This window comes from Phyllobates terribilis, unplaced genomic scaffold (genome assembly GCF_046119375.1).
Source record: "Phyllobates terribilis strain yellow unplaced genomic scaffold, ASM4611937v1 Scaffold_9__5_contigs__length_417890890, whole genome shotgun sequence".
Lineage (NCBI taxonomy): Eukaryota > Metazoa > Chordata > Amphibia > Anura > Dendrobatidae > Phyllobates > Phyllobates terribilis.
The window spans coordinates 13361433-13382638 of NW_027362769.1; the positions used below are offsets into that span (position 1 = coordinate 13361433).

General features: G+C 47.0%; 1 protein-coding gene across 2 annotated transcripts in view; it reads left to right on the top strand.

Moving 5' to 3' along the window:
• PTH2R (parathyroid hormone 2 receptor) overlaps positions 1-21206 on the top strand; it is a 2210872-nt gene that overhangs the window by 374821 nt on the left and 1814845 nt on the right. For both annotated transcript variants that reach the window (XM_073645571.1, XM_073645570.1), the window contains exon 2: positions 5474-5576. In XM_073645571.1, coding sequence (XP_073501672.1) covers positions 5474-5576 — 103 coding nt within the window. The remainder of the gene's footprint in view (positions 1-5473; positions 5577-21206) is intronic.

A 21206-nucleotide genomic window follows, 5' to 3' on the forward strand; every position in this document is an offset into this window, starting at 1 on the left:
TTCTGAGTTCTGGCAGTGGTCCACTGCAGTTCTGTGAAACGATGCATCTCTCAGATGCCTGTTCGCAAAGGTCTTTCTGAAACCCTTAAGGACGCTCTGGTCCTCCATGACGCTCATTGTTCTCTGGCGGAGGCCATGACCAAGGCCATACTAATGGACCGTAGAATCCTTGAGAGACGTGATCAATGGCAGGCTGCACGTTATATTTCCCTGCAGCAAGGCCGTTTATCGGAGGCGGAACCATTGGAAATCAGAGTTGCCAGTCTTGGTGTTGTGGAGAGAAGACGCAGACAAGATCTCAGAATTTGTCTGTACTTTCGTCTCTCTGGACATTTTCTCAAGGATTGACCTACTTGTCCTCAGGCTACCAAACCATCAGCAGAACGTCTGAGTCTGGGTGACAGCCGACAAGGTCACCCAGGCTCCCATGTACCTCTTTCTTCCTCCTCCAGGGTACTGATGAATACTGTGTTATCCTTTCGAGAACCAGGTGTTATCAATATTGGTGTTCATCGACTGTGGGTCTGCTGCTAACTTTATTGATTCAGAACTGGTTCTGAAGTTAGGGTTAGGGACAGTTAGTTAAGAAAGACCCTTGCAAGTCTTTGCCCTTGACAAAACACCATTATCCAGGAATTTGGTCAAGAAGGTTACGGTGGATTTCACACTTCAAGTAAGAGCTCTCCACTCTGAAGCCTTCTCATATTTTGTGCTGGATTATTTACCTGGTACATATTTGGGTGTATTTAAAGATTCTTCTGCTCCCCAGCCTCCAGCCTCTTCATAAAGCTCTAAGACCGCATAGTGAAACGTATGTTGAGGCAATTTTTACCACCATCCCTCTTACTACCTCTATCTGCAGTGCTCCCGGACCCTATCTTTCTTTGGCCTGACCTGGGTAAGACTTCAGGGGCATATGGTTTGACTCCCTATTCCACTTGGATGTATTCTTATAATTTAGTGTCTAGCATGTGACCCCTGTGTTTACATTCCATATGAACTGATTGCCATTATGGTGTACAAAATTTCGTGGGTCTGTGTCCTGTTGCCCTGCAGACCCTGGTCTTTTCACTCCCTTTGTCTACATTTATGATGTTATTTAAAAATTTGTGAATGTTATCCTAATTATTAATAAAATTGTTTTCATATGCCAGTTATACTCTAGTTCTCTCTTTTTCTTGTATCTTTTGAGTTGGTGTTTCTATGTGTAGGTGCCTGGCCTACTTAGGACTGGGTATCTGGCACCTTCGAGTGTTATTATGTATTGGGCCGTTTCTTTTTCATTAATCTGTGATATACAGCAGCAACAGCAGCTAAAAGCTTTTTTTTACACAGTGACAGGAAGCAAGGGTAGTATTAAACCACGCATTGCAGATTTACAGCTAAATCTGAATTTTGAATTTAAAGCTGGATTCTGTTTGTAAAGTGTGATCCCTATGTTTCTAGATACGCCATTTTTTTTATACTAAATCTCCCTAATCTTGAAACTTGCCAAATTGTGCGTGTTATTTAAAATAATTTTTGACTCCACTCCAATAGTCTAATATGAGACATGCACACATGCCACCTAAATGCAGCGGCCAGCTACATGTGCTTGCTGTCAAGATGTGATTCTACCTACATTTTATGGTCACATCTTATTTGGTAACGGCTCGTTGCCTTATTTCATTTTTTTATTTTATTTTTTTAAGAGAAAACTACTGTATACAATCTTGAAACTTAAACACGTGTTCCAATCCTAAAATGTGCACATTGTTTAAAATAATTTTTTAAGCCCTCTTCATTGCTCCAATAGTCTAATATTAGACGTGCACATATGCCACGTAAGTACAGTGGACAGTTGCAGGAGCTTGCTCATGGGAAGTGATTTGACCTAGAATTTCTGGTCCCAAACATTTTGTAAAGACGTGTAAACTTTTGTTTTCTTCATCTTTAATATAAAAGGTCTCTTTTTATTCTTGGATAACCAGTTTTAATTGTCCATTTTAGATTAAAAAAAGAGAGAACAACACTGCCAGCATACTAAGCACTGCATATAAATGTTTCATTCTTATAAATGAGGCAAGAGAAATAGAAAAACTTGCATCCCCTTTCTTTTTCTTCTAGTTCAGCAGATTACAGACTTTATTAACCCCTCAACACAAAGTGATGTACAAGTATGTCATTGCTGGGGTGCCTGTTTGTAGAGAGAGCTCAGGTCCTGAGTTGACTCAACATGTGGTATATGCCAGCTGTTTTACCTAGCTGCCATCTGTGTCTAACAGCAGTGGCCAGAGCTGAGCTTTGATTGCTGCTGTTAACCTATTGAATGCCACTGTCAATATCTGAAAGTTGCATTTAAATGGAATTATTGCCAATTGTGGGCCACTAATAGGTTACCATGGTAGCCTGCTGAAAGCCTCATTGTTGCCATTTTGATACTCTTGTGATGCATATTATATAGCACTGTGTATTTACAAATGCTCAATTTGCCTTTCTACTCAGCTAATTCTTCTCTTTGCTCTGTGTAGAAACAGGAAATCTCTTCCTTGCATTTATCATTCTACTCTTCAACTCCTGACCCAACTACTCCCTCATCCCCACTGTCAGATACTTTTGCAGTAACTTATGACTCATGCAGAGAAGATTGATCTCCTGTTTCTAGATAGAGCTTAGAAGGATTCAGCTAGTCAGTTTTTAATCACATGATGTCTTAGACCTAATGGAAGACAGAAGAATCAGCTGGGTAGAAAGTCAAAATGAGTAATTGTAAGTAGACAGTGCTATATAATATAATGACTGCAATATATGAAGAGGATAACAATTTTGATGGGAGGAGTGCTTCTTTAAATTCGAAAAAAAAGTTGCAGGGCACTTTTACAGTTGGTCACATTATTCAGCTGAAAGATGCCTCTACAATTAGGGAATGTTTCTGCCATGAAGAGTAGTTGATATGCTGCATTGTTTGTGTCAAGTAAAATCAACATGAATGCCAGAATCCAAGGTTCGGTAGAAAATTGGTTACAGGATCATACTGCTTCTTCCCACTTGTCTTTTTCGCATACTGCATCTCTTACCCAGGTAAATGAGACAGACAAAAACCAGCCACTGACATGAAGTAAAATGAAATGTGATTCTTCAAACCAGACTAAATCCTTACATTGATCCATGGACAAATTCTGACACTTTCTTTCCCACTGTAGAACCTTCTAGCAGTGGACAGCTTTGACACCCACCTGAAAGCAGTTATTCAATTTGTGTTCTGCCATCTTTCTATCATAGCAGCATTAACATCTTCAATAATTTGTACTACAGTAACAAAGTGGTGTGGTCCTCTACATCTAATCTTCACTCCACACATATAAATGAACATTGCAAGCAATTCACCTGTTGTCCTTCATTTGTCCACTTTTGTTGGGTACCAACTTTTGCTTATCAGGAAGTACACCATTTAGGTGATGCTCTGACCTAGTCTTCTAGCCATCACAATTTGGCTCTTGTGAATGTGCAGTAATTCAGATTTTTACATTTGCCCATTTTTCCTTCCACCAACACATGAACTTCAAGAACTAGTGGTTTGCTTACTGTCTAGTATATCCTTTTTTTTCTCCTTGCAAAAACATGCAAAATGTTCACATGTAAACCATTTAAATCTATCTTACACACCCCCTGATTGAAATAAAAAATTGTGTTAATATTATTAGATTTTCTTTTAACTTACTGTTTGACATTTTCATAGAGTCCTAGTGTATATGCTAATGTCATGTGAATCTATAGGAAGACCTTGCTATTGATCATCAGTGTTTTGGATCAGATTTTCATCAGTATTTGACTTGGTGTGTCAGTTTTTACCATTCGTGTTTTTTCAGTGATTTTATCATATGCAAAAACAAAAAATTGCAAATCTCCTCCTATGTATTGCAATGTTAATCATGGGCAGCACACGGATTGCACACTGATACCATCTGTCTGTAATTTTCATGGAGCATTAGACTTGTAGGAGTAATTTTGATCTGTGATATGGACACCTGACACATGGTCTGCAAAAAAAACTCTGGACATGCGAACACCAACATAGACTAAAAGAGGCACATCTTTTATCTGTGAAAAACTTGTACTGTATGTGAAAAATGGATGTTTGAATGACACCTAATTTTGTGATTGATAAAAGCAATCTAAAATTAAAGCACGCTTTATACAGTTCTCAACATTGACAAGTAATTTAAAGGAGCACTCCAGATTTTTTTTTATTGCCCCTCCATTAGCAAGCATTTATTTCTCTAAACATTTAATAGAGAAACAGATTAAAGGAGCACTTTTTTATTGCCCCCTTTGTTACACTAACTACACACAGACTAAAAATTAGTATTAAAACAATTACCCAGCACTCTTTTCTAATGTTTCCAATGCTGTTCTTGTCCTCTCCTGGATCATGTGACTACAGTTGTGAAATGTGGTCTCTCCCAGCATCTTGTGTTGATTGGAGGTCACTTTTTAATATCAATTTATGATATTCAGAATGAGGCTCTCATGAGTAGACTGAAGGAGGAATGTGTGGCCTGAAGGCCCTCACGTGTGGACTGGACAGAGGTCTCTTTTCCCATGTGTCTATCAGACTTAGGCCGAAGTTATACAAGCGTATAACACGGTCGAGTGCTATGCGATAAAACTTCACATAGCACTTGGACCAGTGTTATACTATGGGGCAGCTCAGATCTGCAATTATTTTCTCATGCCAATCTGGAATGAGAGGACAATCGCACCGTGCTGCGATTGGATCCAAGAATCACAGCACACGTACCCATACAAGTCTCTGGGGGCGTGTGAAACCTCAGACTGCATTAGAATGTCATCTGAGTGCTGTGTGATTACGCCAGCAACGGAGGAGATGAATAAATTTCTTGCTCCGTCTCCTCCATACCGATGCTGCGATTCATTCATGTGAGAAGATCAGAGCACTGATAGCCGGCTAACGCTCGCAGCAGAGTTTGAGCTGAGTGTCATTAATATATCACATCCGATGCTCTCGCTAATATACACTAATGTGACCCTAGCCTCAGAGCGAGGTTCTCTCTGTGTGAGTGAGATTATCACAAATGTGAGAGAACCAGAGCAACATTGGAATCGTTAGAAGACAATTGTGGGTAAGTATTTTAATACACTTACTAAATGAACGCCAAAGCCCCTTTAATTTGTTGCTAACATTAAAAACTATAACTGCATGGACTTTCTCTTTAGGAGAACATCAACACATAACTTTTTTGGGGATTTCTTGAGGATTGGATTGTCAAATACTGGATAAGGACTTCAGGAGAAATTAATATTCCCTTTGACTTTCCTAGTAATCAACCAGTATAATATTGTTTTATACCAATATTCCACATTTCTTTTGAAAGCCTCTTATAGCCTCGCTATTTTTCTGTAATGATGGAGAAGGCAAAAAACAAAGTAGACAATAACACAATTCTTTTCATTTGTGAATTATCCTCTTTAGGTTTATTCTGGGGACACGATTACTGCTGAGGAACAGATCTATATTCTTCTACGAGCTAAAGTTCAATGTGAACTCAATATCACCGTCCAGCTACAAGAAGAAGGTAAAGTATTTGATGAGATCCTTATCTTGCTTTACTTGTATTATGGTAACATGGCAACTTACCATAGGAAACTGCATAAGTGATAAATTATGGGATACATTCAATCTTTAGCGCAGCAGCATAACTGTTCTTGCCTGCCTTCCAATTAAAAGTTAAGATTTATTACTATATTTAGTTTTCTTAATATACTTTCCTAGTTACAGTATTTATGTGAATTTTGACTATATGGGTGACTGATTACCTGATTGCCATTTGTAAATTCGTAGCACAATTATAAAATGCATTTATATTTTTTTCTGCATAGCAAGATCATGCTGTACTTAAAACTGGCAGCATATTTTGTTAACTGGTGACTTGATTCTTATAAATTGTGGATATTTTTTTCAGTCAACTGCACTCAAGTTTTTAAAGAAAAAATAGCTTTTAAACTTTTCTCTTTACACAAATCGGGATAGACCAGCTAATCATCCTAAAATGCTTGGTCGGTGGGAAACCAGAAGGAAATAGCTTAATGGAGATTTCTCTTTAAGCGAGCATGAAACTGACCAGAAACCAGTGCTAAAAAAGTGCTACTTTAGTTGTCTATGATATAACGCTACAAGCGTACCTCTGTCCGAAGCTTCTATAGACTGTGAAAGCGCAATGCACCTGCTCAGTCTGGCTCCAGACAGAAGAACGCATGGAGCCGTTACAGGTAAGAGGAGTGTATGGCGCCGGAGATCGCAGTATGCGTAGACACTTAACGCATACCGTGATCTCCAACGCCATACTTACATACTTATCTGACCAGGAGGAGTGTTGCCGCCGCGCCTCTGTTCTGGCCGGAGACCAGGGTAGGAGTGCGGCGTCGTAATCAGCGCATGCACATAGCGCGCTATCCGGTGCCGTTTTACTGAAGACACATTTGCAGTATGGGCACGCGCGTACTCCAGGGGCCACACTCCTCCCCCAGGCCTCCGGCAGAACGGGACACAGCGCTGGAGCACAGGGAGGAAAGGTGAGTATAATTTATTTTTGTGTGTGTGTGCAGCGTGATGGGGATGAGGGATACCATGCATACCAGGATAGGGATGAGGGGTACCATGCATACCAGGATAGGGATGAGGGGTACCATGCATACCAGGATAGGGATGAGGGGGTACTATGCATACCAGGATAGGGATGAGGGGGTACCATGCATACCAGGATAGGGATAAGGGGCCATGCATACCAGGATAGGGTTGAGGGGTACCATTCATACCAGGATGAGGGATGGGGTGCCATGCATACCAGGATGAGGGGTGCCATGCTTACCAGGATAGGAATACGTGGTACCATTCATACTCGGATGAGGGATGGGGTACCATTCATACCAGGATTGGGGGATGAGGGGTGCCATGCATGCCAGGATAGGGATGAGGGGTGCCGTGCATACCAGGATAAGGATGAGGGGTGCCGTGCATACCAGGATAAAGATGAGGGGTGCGATGCATACCAGGATAGGGATGAGGGGTACCATGCATACCAGGATAGGGATGAGGGGCCATACATACCAGGATTGGGATGAGGGGTGCCATGTACACCAGATTTGGGATGAGGGGTGCCATGCATACCAGGATGAGGGATGGGGTGCCATGCATACCAGGATGAGGGTTGGGGTGCCATGCATACCAGGGTGAGTAATGGGGTGCCATGCATACCAGGATAGGGATGAGGGGCCCATGCATACCAGGATAAGGCTGAGGGGGCCATGCATACCAGGATTGGGATGAAGGAGCCATGCATACCAGGATAGGGATGAGGGGCCCATGCATACCAGTATACGGATGAGGCGTGCCATGCATACCAGGATTGGGTATGAGAGGTGCCATGCATATCAGGATTGGGTATGAGAGTTGCCATGCATACCAGGATTGGGGATGAGGGGTGCCTTGCATACCAGGATTGGGATGAGGGGTGCCATACGTACCAGGATAGGGATGAGGGGGCCATGCACACCAGTGTTGGAAATGAGAGGCCATGCATTCCAGGATAGGGATGAGGGGGCCATACATACCAGGATAGGGATGCAGGGTCCGATGCATACCAGGATGAGGGATGGGGTGCCATGCATACCAGGATGAGGGGTGCCATAGATACAGTACCAGGATAGGTATGAGGGGTCCCATGCATACCAGGATAGGGTTAGAGGTGCCATGCATACCAGGATAGGGATGACGGGAACCATGCATACCAGGATAGGGATGAGGGACCATACATACCAGGATTGGGATAAGGGGTGCCATGTATACCAGATTTGGCATGAAGGGTGCCATGCATACCAGGATAGGGATGAGGGGGCCATGCATACCAGTATTGGGAATGAGGGGTACCATGCATACCAGGATGAGGGATGGGGTACCATGCATACCAGGATTGGGGATGAGGGGTGCCATGCATACCAGGATTGGGGATGAGAAGGGACCATGCATACCAGGATACGGATGAGGGGGGACCATATATACTAAGATAGGGATGAGGGGTTCCATGCACATCAGGATAGGGATGAGGAGTGTCGTACCAGGATGGGGGTGAGGGGCCCATGCATACCATGATAAGGCTAAGGGAGCTATGCATAGCAGGATTGGGAATGAGGGGGGCCAGGCATAGCAGGATTGGGGATGAGGGGGGCCATGCATAGCAGGATTGGGGATGAGGGGGGCCATGCATAGCAGGATTGGGGATGAGGCGGGCCATGCATAGCAGGATTGGGGATGAGGGGGGCCATGCATAGCAGGACTGGGAATGAGGGGGGCCATGTGACTTGCCCCCTGGGCCGTGGGGCACTCGGATCCGGGCAACAGGGCAATAATGGGGGTAGTAGTGGCAACAAGGTCCGTGGCTCAGGGTGTTCAGACCAGTGGTAGTCTACTATGTTTTGAAGTGTCCGACTACGCCACCCGTGGATTGCGGTCAGGGCTAACCGCCGCTGCAGTGCAGACTGCTGGGGCAGATGTAAATGTGCAGCACTGAATAGTACAACTCCCCACGGGAGGAGTATGGCCCCAGGGCAGTATATAGATGGATAATGGAGGGGATGATTCCGGTCGCAATAGCCAGGAGATGGAGGCCTCTTAAACAGTTCAGGGTCTTTATTAGGACAGGTGAGTCGACCCAAAAACAGTCCCGGCTAGGAAGGGGCCTGGATGTCTGAGAACAAGTGGGAAGCTGGCCCTGATCAGGGTGAGGGTGTAGGCCTACAGTGCTCTCTGCGCTCCTTCTGGCTATTTCCCTCCTCGTGGTGTAATAGCCCACGTTCCTGAGCTCACCGTGTCTTCTCGCCCGTATGGCTGACGACTTGGGTCCCTTTTTACTCTTGGCCTGGTGCGGCTTCACCCATTCCTTCTGCTGTGGCGGAACCTCTGGGCTTCTTAGGCCAAAGGACATACAGTCCCCTGCGGACTGGTTATTTGCTGTAGGACTTGGAATCCTAACAGCCTCGGACACTAACGTCCGGTAGATTAGTTTCTCTATCTGCCAGGACAGGCTCGCTTCGCCTCTTGCCCCTGGCTCGTGGCTCTCCTACTGCCACACGGCCTCTTAGGCTGCAACACAACTGTCCGTCCCTGCTCTGGGACACCTCTCAATCCAGAGACAGGTTGTCCAGTTCTCCCTAACCCTGCCCCCAGTTCCATCTTTTATAGGGGCAGCCTGCTCCCCCTACAGGCCTGGGACAGGAGGTATTGCATGCTAATGGTCCTTGACCAGAGAACCTCCCCCTTGCTCTCAGACACAGCTTTATTATACATTTGTGGCATCCAGGCCAGGGTGACACATTCCCCCCTAGTAAAATTTAGTACTCCGGTACTAAACAAGAAACAAGAGTAACATGCATGACCATAAAACATTAGCAGACAAACGACGCACAGGTTGAGTTCTTAAGGTCACAGTGTAGCCTGTGACCGGGTGTCCATATCACCAACACAACGGGGAGCCTTAACTAGGTGGGGGTCTGTCCTAGCCCCAAGTCCTTTACAGTCTTAGTTCATTCCTTGGTTAGGCTCCGAACTCAGTCCATACAAAGTCACGGTTATTAAAAGTCTATAACATTTGAGTCCGTACGGCAACTGTAAGAAACTGAAATACACAATGACTAATCATGCATGTAACTTTGCAAACATTTCAACACTTGGCAACAGGGTTATTTACAGTTTTAGTGCACCCTATATTTTCCAGCGAGCGGGTATCTGCCCCTTTGTGCTCCTGGTTGACCTGCGTAACCCACTGTCTGGTGGTGGTCTAACCTGGTTTCCTTCACTACCATTTAGGGTACAGTCACTGGCTAGACTTACAGGCAGGGCAGGCAGCTGTCTGCGGGTCCTCTGGCTTACCGCAGGCATGGCAGGCTCACTGTCAGCAGAGGGTTGATTCTCCTGGGCTGCTGGTACAGGCTCTTCTGCCTCTGGGGCTGCTTGTTCCTCTTCACCTTCCTGCTCTGGCGTAGTTTGCTGCTGTTTGGGTTGCAGGAAATGCAGGACGGGTACCACTATGGCATCGTTTATTCGAGTCCAGGACTGAGGGAACTCTCCGAGAATGGTGCTGATCATTTCTTCCTTGTCCTCTGCGGGTTCAAGGTCTCTTTGATCCTCTTCTGCATTCCGTAGTTGCTTGGGGCACCTTTTTAGATGGTCTCTGGAGATGGTACTAGTGGTTTCTCCTCCATCCTTAGTGACCACGCATACCTTCGGGTTGTCGTGATCAGACTGCAGTACTGTGTAGGGTTCCCTTTCCCACTGGTCGTCCAGCTTGTGTAGCCTTCTCTTTCGCTTCAGGACCTGCTCACCAGGTTCTAGGGGACCTGCAGGGGCGTGTTGGTTGAAGAGTCTCTCTTGCCTTTCTCTCACCTGGGCCAGGCTCTTCTCCACACTCTCCTGTACCTTCTTGTACTGCAGTTGCCTTTCAATATCCCAGTCCGCATCTGGGGAGGTGTCCTCGGGTATTAGGACTCCCATCTCCAGATCTATGGGCAGCTTACCTGGTCTGGCTCGCATCAGGTAAGCCGGGGTGCAGTTTGTAGCATTCACCGGGATATGGTTGTATAAGTCTATCAGGTCCGGTAGTTTTTCTGGCCACAGGCTGCATTCCTCCAGGGGCAACATCTTCAGGAGATCAGTGACTATATTGTTTATTTTCTCACACATCCCGTTGGTTTGTGGTTGGTAAGGCGTTGTCCAAATCTTCTTACAGCCATAGAGGTTGCAGAACTCTTGGAAGATTTCGGCCTCGAACGCTGGACCCTGGTCTGTCAGGACTTGTTCCGGATACCCGTGTGGGCGGCAGAAGTATTGCTGGAAGGCTCTGGCCGCCGTTTGAGCTCTCAAGTCTTTTACAGGGACCACCACTAGAAATCGGGAATAGTGGTCCACGATTGTCAGGGCATAAACGTATCCTGACCGGCTTGGAGCCAATTTGACGTGGTCCAGAGCTACCAGCTCAAGAGGCTGCGTGGTGACGATGGGTCTCAAGGGTGTCTTCTGGCTGGTGCGGTCCTTCCTCCTTAGGTTACAAGTAGAGATGAGCGGTGTTCGACTAGAACTGTTCGCCAATCTCAAATTCGAGCTGTTTTGGGCGGTGTTCGAGTTGTTCGACGAACCCGAACGATTTGCAAAAAATTCGGCTGTTCGAGGTTATGTTTGATAACTGTTCGTGCGCCAAAAGCGTGTCCTGCATGTCTGGCGCTATTTAGAGCTCCAATCATGCAGGGATTGTCTGCCACTCACTGTAATGCCACAGCCATGGTGGTTGTGGCATTACAGTGAATGCCCAAATCGATGGGAACAGTGCCAACAGTGAAACATGAAAAGCCGGCAATTCAGCAGCGGCATACACCTGTACCCGACAATTTAGAACCGAAAGAATAGAGCTTCACACATAGATTAGATAGATATAAACATGTCAGCCACATATATACGAAGTACAGTGAAAGTGCTGCTTACTGTACTTGTCATTTAGCGTAAAGGATTTATCAAAAAAAATAAGTGTTTTCATGCACCGTCTCTTTAAAAAAGCCGGCCGGCAATTCAGCATCTGTACCCGACAATTTAGAACAGAAAGAATAGAGCTTCACACATAGATTAGATAGATAGAAACATGTCAGTCACATATATAAGAAGTGCAGTGACAGTGTTGATTACTGTACTTGTCATTTAGTGTAAAGGATTTAATTAAAAAAATAATAGTGTTTTCATGCACTGTCTCTTTAAAAAAGCCGGCCGGCAATTCAGCAGCGGTACCCGACAATTTATAACAGACAGAATAGAGCTTCACACATAGATTAGATAGATAGAAACATGTCAGTCACATATATATGAAGTACAGTGATAGTGTTGGTTACTGTACTTGTCATTTAGTATTAAAATAAAGGATTTATTATTAAAAAAATTGGCGTGGGGTTCCCCTTAATTTTAGGCTCTAGCGGAGGTTAAGCAGACGGCTGGGGCAGATGTTTGAAGCCTGGGAAGGGGGTAATACCCACGGAGCTTCCCAGGCTACTAATATCAGCCCCCAGCTGAATACATAGCCTTTACTAGCTATTAAAATGGGGGACCCCCCAAAAAAAATGACGTGGGGTCCCCCCTAATTTAATAGCTAGCAAAGGCTAGGCAGACAGCTGGGGGCTGATATTAATAGCCCAGGAAGGGAGCCATGAATATTGGCCCCCTCCCAGGCTAGAAACACCAGCCGTCAGCCGCCCCAGAAATGGCGCATTCATAGGATGCGCCAATTCTGGCACTTAGCCTCGCTCTTCCACGCTGCCCTGGTGCGGTGGCAGGGGGTAATAGGGTTGGGGTTGATGTCAGCTTATAATGCCAGCTGACATCAAGCCCAGGTTAGTAATGGAGAGGCGTCTATAAGACACCCCCATTACTAACCCCATAGTCAAAGTTAAAAAAAACACAAACACCCAGAATAAAGTCCTTTAATTGAAATAAACACACAATTCTTTATTGTTCTAAATTAAACCATACTTACCGTCACGCCCATTCCAGCTGAAGCCAACGATCTCCTGCAATAAAAGAAAAATAATAAAGCAACCTCATCCTTACCTTTCCATGGTTCCCACGACAGCTTCAGCTCTGCTACATCGAGATGACAGGCTGGACCGCAGCAGAACGCTGCCATCCAGCCTCTCATCCCGCAGACACTGAGAAGCGCAGGCTTGCTTGCGCTGCTCAGCGTCTCTCTGTGACGACATCCAGATGAGCCGAGTTCATGTCCAATGAACTCATCTCACCTCATGCACGTCACTGACAGCGTGGGAGAATTCTCCTGCACTCAGCGCTTCAGCGTGAGAATTCTCCCGCTGAAGCGCTGAGTGCAGGAGAATTTTCCCACGCTGTCAGTGACGTGCATAAGGTGAGCTCATGTCCAATGAACTCAGCTCACCTCCTGCACGTCACTGACAGCGTGGGAGAATTCTCCTGCACTCAGCGCTTCAGCGTGAGAATTCTCCCGCTGAAGCGCTGAGTGCAGGAGAATTTTCCCACGCTGTCAGTGACGTGCATAAGGTGAGCTCATGTCCAATGAACTCAGCTCACCTCCTGCACGTCACTGACAGCGTGGGAGAATTCTCCTGCACTCAGCGCTTCAGCGTGAGAATTCTCCCGCTGAAGCGCTGAGTGCAGGAGAATTTTCCCACGCTGTCAGTGACGTGCATAAGGTGAGCTCATGTCCAATGAACTCAGCTCACCTCCTGCACGTCACTGACAGCGTGGGAGAATTCTCCTGCACTCAGCGCTTCAGTGTGAGAATTCTCCCACGCTGAAGCGCTGAGTGCAGGAGAATTTTCCCACGCTGTCAGTGACGTGCATGAGGTGAGCCGAGTTCATTGGACATTAACTCGGCTCATCTGGATGTCGTCACAGAGAGACACTGTGGAGCGCAAGCAAGCCTGCGCTTCTCAGTGTCTGCGGGATGACAGGCTGGATGGCAGCGTTCTGCTGCGGTCCAGCCTGTCATCTCGATGTAGCAGAGCTGAAGCTGTCATGGGAACCATGGAAAGGTAAGGATGATGTTGCTTTATTATTTTTCTTTTATTTCAGGAGATCGTTGGCTTCAGCTGGAATGGGCGTGATGGTAAGTATGGTTTAATTTAGAACAATAAAGAATTGTGTGTTTATTTCAATTAAAGGACTTTTTTCTGGGTGTTGTGTTTTTTTTAAATACTTTACTAGAAATTCATGGTGGTCATGTCTCATATTGGCGTGACCCCATGAATTTCGGGCTTAGGGCCAGCTGATAATGCCAAGCTGGCCCTAACCCCTTTATTACCCAGTGAGCCACCGCATCAGGGCCCTGGATGAGTTGGGTACAGCGCCAGAAGATGGCGCTTCTATGAACGCGCCATTTTCCGGGGTGGCTGCGGACTGCAATTTGCAGCGGGGGTGGCCCAGAAAGCTTGGGCCTCCCTGCGCTGCGGATTCCAGCCCCCAGCTGCCTAGTTGTACCTGGCTGGACACAAAAACAGGGCGAAGCCCCACGTCAATTTTCTTTAAATTATTTCATGAAATAATTAAGAAAAAAAGGGCTTCCCTATATTGTTGTGTCCGGCCAGGTACAAATAGGCAGCTGGTGGTTGGGGGCAGCCCGTTCCTGCCTGCTGTACCTGGCTGGACACAAATATAGTGCGAAGCCCCACGTCAATTTTTTTTAAATTATTTCATGAATTTCCTGAAATAATTAAAAAAAATTGAAGTGGGGCTTCGCACTATATTTGTGTCCAGCCAGGTACAGCAGGCAGGAACGGGCTGCCCCCATCCACCAGCTGCCTATTTGTACCTGGCCGGACACAACAATATAGGGAAGCCCTTTTTTTCTTAATTATTTCATGAATTTCATGAAATAATTAAAAAAAATTGAAGTGGGGCTTCGCACTATATTTGTGTCCAGCCAGGTACAGCAGGCAGGAACGGGCTGCCCCCAACCACCAGCTGCCTATTTGTACCTGGCCGGACACAACAATATAGGGAAGGCCTTTTTTTCTTAATTATTTCATGAATTTCATGAAATAATTAAAAAAAAAGTACGTGGGGCTTCGCCCTATTTTTGTGTCCAGCCAGGTACAACTAGGCAGCTGGGGGCTGGAATCTGCAGCGCAGGGAGGCCCAAGCTTTCTGGGCCCCCCCCGCTACAAATTGCAGTCCGCAGCCACCCCGGAAAATGGCGCGTTCATAGAAGCGCCATCTTCTGGCGCTGTACCCAACTCATCCAGGGCCCTGGTGCGGTGGCTCACTGGGTAATAAAGGGGTTAGGGCCAGCTTGGTATTATCAGCTGGCCCCAAGCCCAAAATTCATGGGGTCACGCCAGTATTAGACATGACCGCCATGAATTTCTAGTAAAGTATTTAAAAAAAACACAACACCCAGAATAAAGTCCTTTAATTGAAATAAAGACACAATTCTTTATTGTTCTAAATTAAACCATACTTACCATCACACCCATTCCAGCTGAAGCCAACGATCTCCTGCAATAAAAGAAAAATAATAAACCAACCTCATCCTTACCTTTCCATGGTTCCCACGACAGCTTCAGCTCTGCTACATCGAGATGACTGGCTGGACCGCAGCAGAACGCTGCCATCCAGTCTGTCATCCCGCAGACACTGAGAAGCGCATGCTTGCGCTCCTCACTGTCTCGCTGTGACGGCATCCAGATGAGCCGAGGTCATGTCCAATGAACTCGGCTCACCTCATGCACGTCACTGACAGCGTGGGAAAATTCTCACGCTGAAGTGCTGAGTGCAGGAGAATTCTCCCACGCTGTCAGTGATGTGCATGAGGTGAGCTCATGTCCAATGAACTCAGCTCACCTCCTGCACGTCACTGACAGCGTGGGAAAATTCTCCTGCAATCAGCGCTTCAGCGTGAGAATTTTCCCACGCCGTCAGTGACGTGCATGAGGTGAGCCGAGTTCATTGGACATGAACTCGGCTCATCTGGATGTCGTCACAGAGAGACGCTGAGCAGCGCAAGCAAGCCTGCGCTTCTCAGTGTCTGCGGGATGACAGGCTGGATGGCAGCGTTCTGCTGCGGTCCAGCCTGTCATCTCGATGTAGCAGAGCTGAAGCTGTCGTGGGAACCATGGAAAGGTAAGGATGAGGTTGCTTTATTATTTTTCTTTTATTGCAGGAGATCGTTGGCTTCAGCTGGAATGGGCGTGACGGTAAGTATGGTTTAATTTAGAACAATAAAGGATTGTGTCTTTATTTCAATTAAAGGACTTTATTCTGGGTGTTTGTGTTTTTTTTAACTTTGACTATGGGGTTAGTAATGGGGGTGTCTTATAGACGCCTCTCCATTACTAACCTGGGCTTGATGTCAGCTGGCATTATAAGCTGACATCAACCCCAACCCTATTACCCCCTGCCACCGCACCAGGGCAGCGTGGAAGAGCGAGGCTAAGTGCCAGAATTGGCGCATCCTATGAATGCGCCATTTCTGGGGCGGCTGACGGCTGGTGTTTCTAGCCTGGGAGGGGGCCAATATTCATGGCTCCCTTCCTGGGCTATTAATATCAGCCCCCAGCTGTCTGCCTAGCCTTTGCTAGCTATTAAATTAGGGGGGACCCCACGTCATTTTTTTTGGGGGGTCCCCCATTTTAATAGCTAGTAAAGGCTATGTATTCAGCTGGGGGCTGATATTAGTAGCCTGGGAAGCTCCGTGGGTATTACCCCCTTCCCAGGCTTCAAACATCTGCCCCAGCCGTCTGCTTAACCTCCGCTAGAGCCTAAAATTAAGGGGAACCCCACGCCAATTTTTTTAATAATAAATCCTTTATTTTAATACTAAATGACAAGTACAGTAACCAACACTATCACTGTACTTCATATATATGTGACTGACATGTTTCTATCTATCTAATCTATGTGTGATGCTCTATCTTTCTGTTATAAATTGTCGGGTACCGCTGCTGAATTGCCGGCCGGCTTTTTTAAAGAGACAGTGCATGAAAACACTATTATTTTTTTAAATAAATCCTTTACACTAAATGACAAGTACAGTAAGCAACACTATCACTGTACTTATTATATATGTGACTGACATGTTTCTATCTATCTAATCTATGTGTGAAGCTCTATTCTTTCTGTTCTAAATTGTCGGGTACAGATGCTGAATTGCCGGCCGGCTTTTTTAAAGAGACGGTGCATGAAAACACTATTATTTTTTTTGATAAATCCTTTACACTAAATGACAAGTACAGTAAGCAACACTGTCACTGTGCTTCTTATATGTGTGACTGACATGTTTCTATCTATCTAATCTATGTGTGATGCTCTATTCCTTCTTGTCTAAATTGTCGGGTACCGGTGTATGCCGCTGCTGAATTTGCCGGCCGGCTTTTTTAAAGAGAGTGTCTTCTGAGCAGTTTGTCAGCTTTTGGACACCTTTGCAGGTGTTTTCTATGTGTTTCTATGTGTTTTTGTTTGCCTGCCATTGGTTTTAACGGTGTTCGACGGTGTTCTAAGGTGTTCGACAAACAGTTCGACGAACAGTTCCTCGAACATCCCGGTGTTCGACGAACCGAACCGAACCCGAACACTACGGGGGTGGCTCAACACTAGTTACAAGGGCCACAGTCTCTGCACCACTTCTCTACGGCCCCTCTCATGCCGAACCAAAAGAACCGTCCACTTAGCAGGAACTCCAGTTTCTTCCAGCCGAAGTGCCCCGCTCTGTCATGGTCAGCCCCCAAGACCATAGCTGCATCCCGCCTTCGGACCACGACTTGCCAAGTCAGCTCGTGTGTCCGGTGGTTGACAAGTCTTCTGCACAGCTTGCCTTCATAGAGGAACAGCTTGCTCTTTTCTTTCCATAGCTGCTTGGCTTCCTCTGGAGCATCCGGATCTAAGCGGGCGTCTTCCTGGGTCAGCAGGTCTTTCACTATGCGGATTGTAGGGTCACTATCTTGGGTCTCAGCCCAGCTGTGGTGAGGTAGGGGATTGATCATAACGGTTGTCAAATCTACCTCCTTCACGCGGTGGGAATGAGTGGCTCCATACCGGTGAAACGCGGGGAGTTCTACCTCCTCCAGCTCTTCTGGGTCTTCGTCACCTTCAGGTAAGTGAGGCATTCTCGATAGGGCATCAGCGTTGGCATTGGTTTTGCCTGCCCGGTACTTGATCACGAAGTCATGATTCGAGAGTCGCGCCATCCACCGCTGTTCTAGGGCACCTAGTCTTGCATTGTACAGGTGTTTCAACGGGTTGTTGTCCATGTACACGGTGAACTTTGCGGAGGCCAGGTAATGCTTAAACTGTTCGGTGATGGCCCACACCACTGCCAAGAATTCTAGCTTGAAGGAGCTGTAATTCTCTGGGTTCCTTTCAGTGGGCCTCAGCTTCCGGATGGCATACGCGATCACCCTTTCTTTGTCCTGTTGGTTTTGCGACAGTACGGCTCCCAGCCCCACATTACTGGCGTCTGTGTGGAGAATAAAAGTCTGGCCATAATCGGGGTAGGCCAGGATCTCATCCCCTGTGAGGGCCATCTTCAACTGGCGGAAGGACTCCTCTTCCGGCTTGTCCCACTTGAAGGGTGGCTTTTGGCTTCTGGACTTAGACTGTCCTATCAGGAGGTCCTGCATAGGGGCTGCCATCTTAGTGAACCCGGGAATGAACCGTCAGTAGTAGCCTACCAACCCGAGAAACTGCCTCACTTCTTTGATGTATGAGGGGCTTGGCCAGCTCTTGATTACTGTGACCTTGTCAGGGTCGGGGGCTACTCCTTCTGCACTTACCATGTGCCCTAGGTACTGGACCTTCGGTTTCAACAGGTGACACTTTGATGGTTTCACCTTCAAGCCATAGCCTGCCAGGTCTTTGAACACCTCTGCCAGGTGTTTTAGATGGTCCTCGTAGGTCTTCGAATAGACGATCACGTCGTCCAGGTAAAGTAGGACCGTCTCGAAGTTTCGGTGCCCTAGACTGCATACCACCAGCCTCTGGAAGGTCCCTGGTGCGTTGCAGAGCTCGAAGGGCATACAGTGGAACTCACTCAGTCCCATCGGGGTGGTGAAGGTGGTCTTCTCCTTGTCAGCCTCTGCCACAGGAACCTGCCAGTACCCGCTAGTAAGGTCCAAAGTAGAAAAGAAGTTAGCTGATTTTAGTGCGACTAAAGACTCCTCTATTCTAGGCAGCGGGTATGCGTCTTTGTGGGTGATACGGTTGATTTGTCTATAGTCCATGCACATTCTCATGGTGCCATCTTTCTTTTTTACCAGAACCAAGGGGGCTGCCCAGGGGCTACAGCTATCTCTAATGACCCCAGCTTCTTTCATTTCTCTTAGCATGCCCTTGGCGTTCTGATAATGTGCAGGGGGTACAGGTCTGTGCCTCTCTTTTATTGGTGGGTAGCTCCCCATGGGGATGTGGTGTTCTACTCCCTTTACTCGGCCGAAGTCTAGCGGGTGCTTGCTAAAGATTCTTTCGCACTCCTGAACCACCCGGTAGACTCCTTGTTTTTGGTGCAGGGGAGTGGAGTCAGCACACACATGGAGTTTCTGGCACCAGTCCTCCTTTTGTTTCTGGGAGCCATTACCCTCCGCCTGTGGAGATGGAGGCAAAGGCTCCACGGCCCTGATAGCTTTGTGTTAAACAGCAAACAGTTTGGCAAGTGTAGCCTACCTGGGTAAGTGTACCTCCCTCTCCCCAATGTTGAGAATGCGAACGGGCACCCTCCCATGACGGACAACAACCACCCCCCGGCCTGTCAAAATGGTGGGCCTGCTGTCTGAGTAAACGGGTAATACCATGGCTTGGTAGTCTCTACCTCTCAACCCGATTGCAGTCCGACACCAGATCATCATTTCACTTTTGGAAGGCATGGAAATGGGGAATGGGTCACTCATTCTTACGCTACCTATCTCACCACCAGACAGTTCTACCTGCTGCCATCTCATCAGGGCTTTTATCTCTTTGTTGAGGACTCTCTGTTGGCTGGAACTAGCATTCACCGCCACCTGTTGTAGAATTACAATTACCTCTGAAAGACAATTTTCAATCATGTTAGTACTAGTGTTGAGCCACCCCCGTAGTGTTCGAGTTCGGTTCGGTTCGTCGAACAACGGTGTGTTCGCCGAACTGTTCGTCGAACTGTTCGTCGAACACCTTCGAACACCGTTAAAACCAATGGCAGGCAAACAAAAACACATAGAAACACATAGAAAACACCTTCAAAGGTGTCCAAAAGCTGACAAACTGCTCAGAAGACACAACTAACACATGGAAAAGTGACAAGTACATATAGTCATGCGAAAATAAAAGAGGTGGAGGAGTAAAAGGAGGGGGAGACACAGATATAGGCATGTCATGCCCTTCTAAAATCCAAAAAGTGAGAAGCCGACACGGCCAGTCCACTCCTGCCCGTGCCACCTCCGTGTCACCGGGTTTGTGCCAGAGCCGCGGTGAACCCTGATGGCCAGCCCCCCTCTCCCAATACTGGTGCCTGTCCGCTGGTGGGTAGAGCGAGCCCCCCTGTGGTGGAGGCAGCTCTAAGCTTTTTAATTTAAATTGTCTCTCTAATTTGAATGAATACACTTTAAATCCATTTACAAGGATCTATTGGAGGGCAAGTCTCATGCCAGCAGCCGCGTAATTCCAGCTCCAGTAGCGTCCACTAAAGCTGCTGCAGTTAAAAAGCTTTTATAAGGATCGAGCTTGGCTGTCCACCGCAAGGCATCCTACTGCCAGTCCCAGCCCCTATGCCTTGGGGTGCCTCCTGATGCTCTTCACTGAGTATCCCATGGTCCCGAAGCATTTCCTTTGAAAAAATTAAGTGTCTAAACTACAGGTGGTGTAGCTTGCTTAACAGCCGGGATAATCCGCTGACTAGCAGACACTGCTACTAGGCACAAAGTATTTCCTGGGCTAGATGCAGTTAAAAATTTGTAATTAGATACTCTCGTTGGATGCTGAGAAAGCATTCCATAGAGTCTCCTGGCACGCCATATATGATTCTCTTAAAAAGCTTGGGGTAGGGGTCTAGGGGACCCTTTTATAGCCAAAATCACGGCCCTGTATCACAATACGTCACCTAGGCTGAAGATAAATGGAACTGTAGCACCCTGAGGGCTCGGTTGCTACAGACGTATTGCACCTCACCCAGAGGTGTGATATCTCACTCTCAGGTAAGGATGGAGTGTGGATCAGGACCCGACACCTGCATGCATTACACCACATTGCCGTGGGGCAGGGCGACCAATATGCCTCTGAGATGGGCACGACAGTCCCTGTCCCTGGCTGGAGTGGGGGAGGGAACACTTAGGAAGGGGAACCCTGTAGTGCAGGAGCAGGGAGGAAGCAGTTCCTGGGTGCACTGAGAAGGGAGTATAAAAGGTGGGCACCATCTTAGTTCAGTGCAGCGAAGTCTGAGCAGAAGTGGCAGGGAGCAGGAGCTCTACATGAGCTCTGCTCCGGAGGCGGGCCTAGTAACAGAGGCCCAGGCCTGGAAGAGGGAGAAGGAAGGAAGAGGAGCGGAGAAGGCTCCAGGAACGAGGAATGAAGGGATCCCAGGGGTGCGGACGGGCGAGTCACCACCGCACGCCCGAATCCACCTGCGTGGAGGGGTCAGGCCAAAGGGGGAGACCGGTCCCCGAAACTAGTGGAGGCAGGAAAC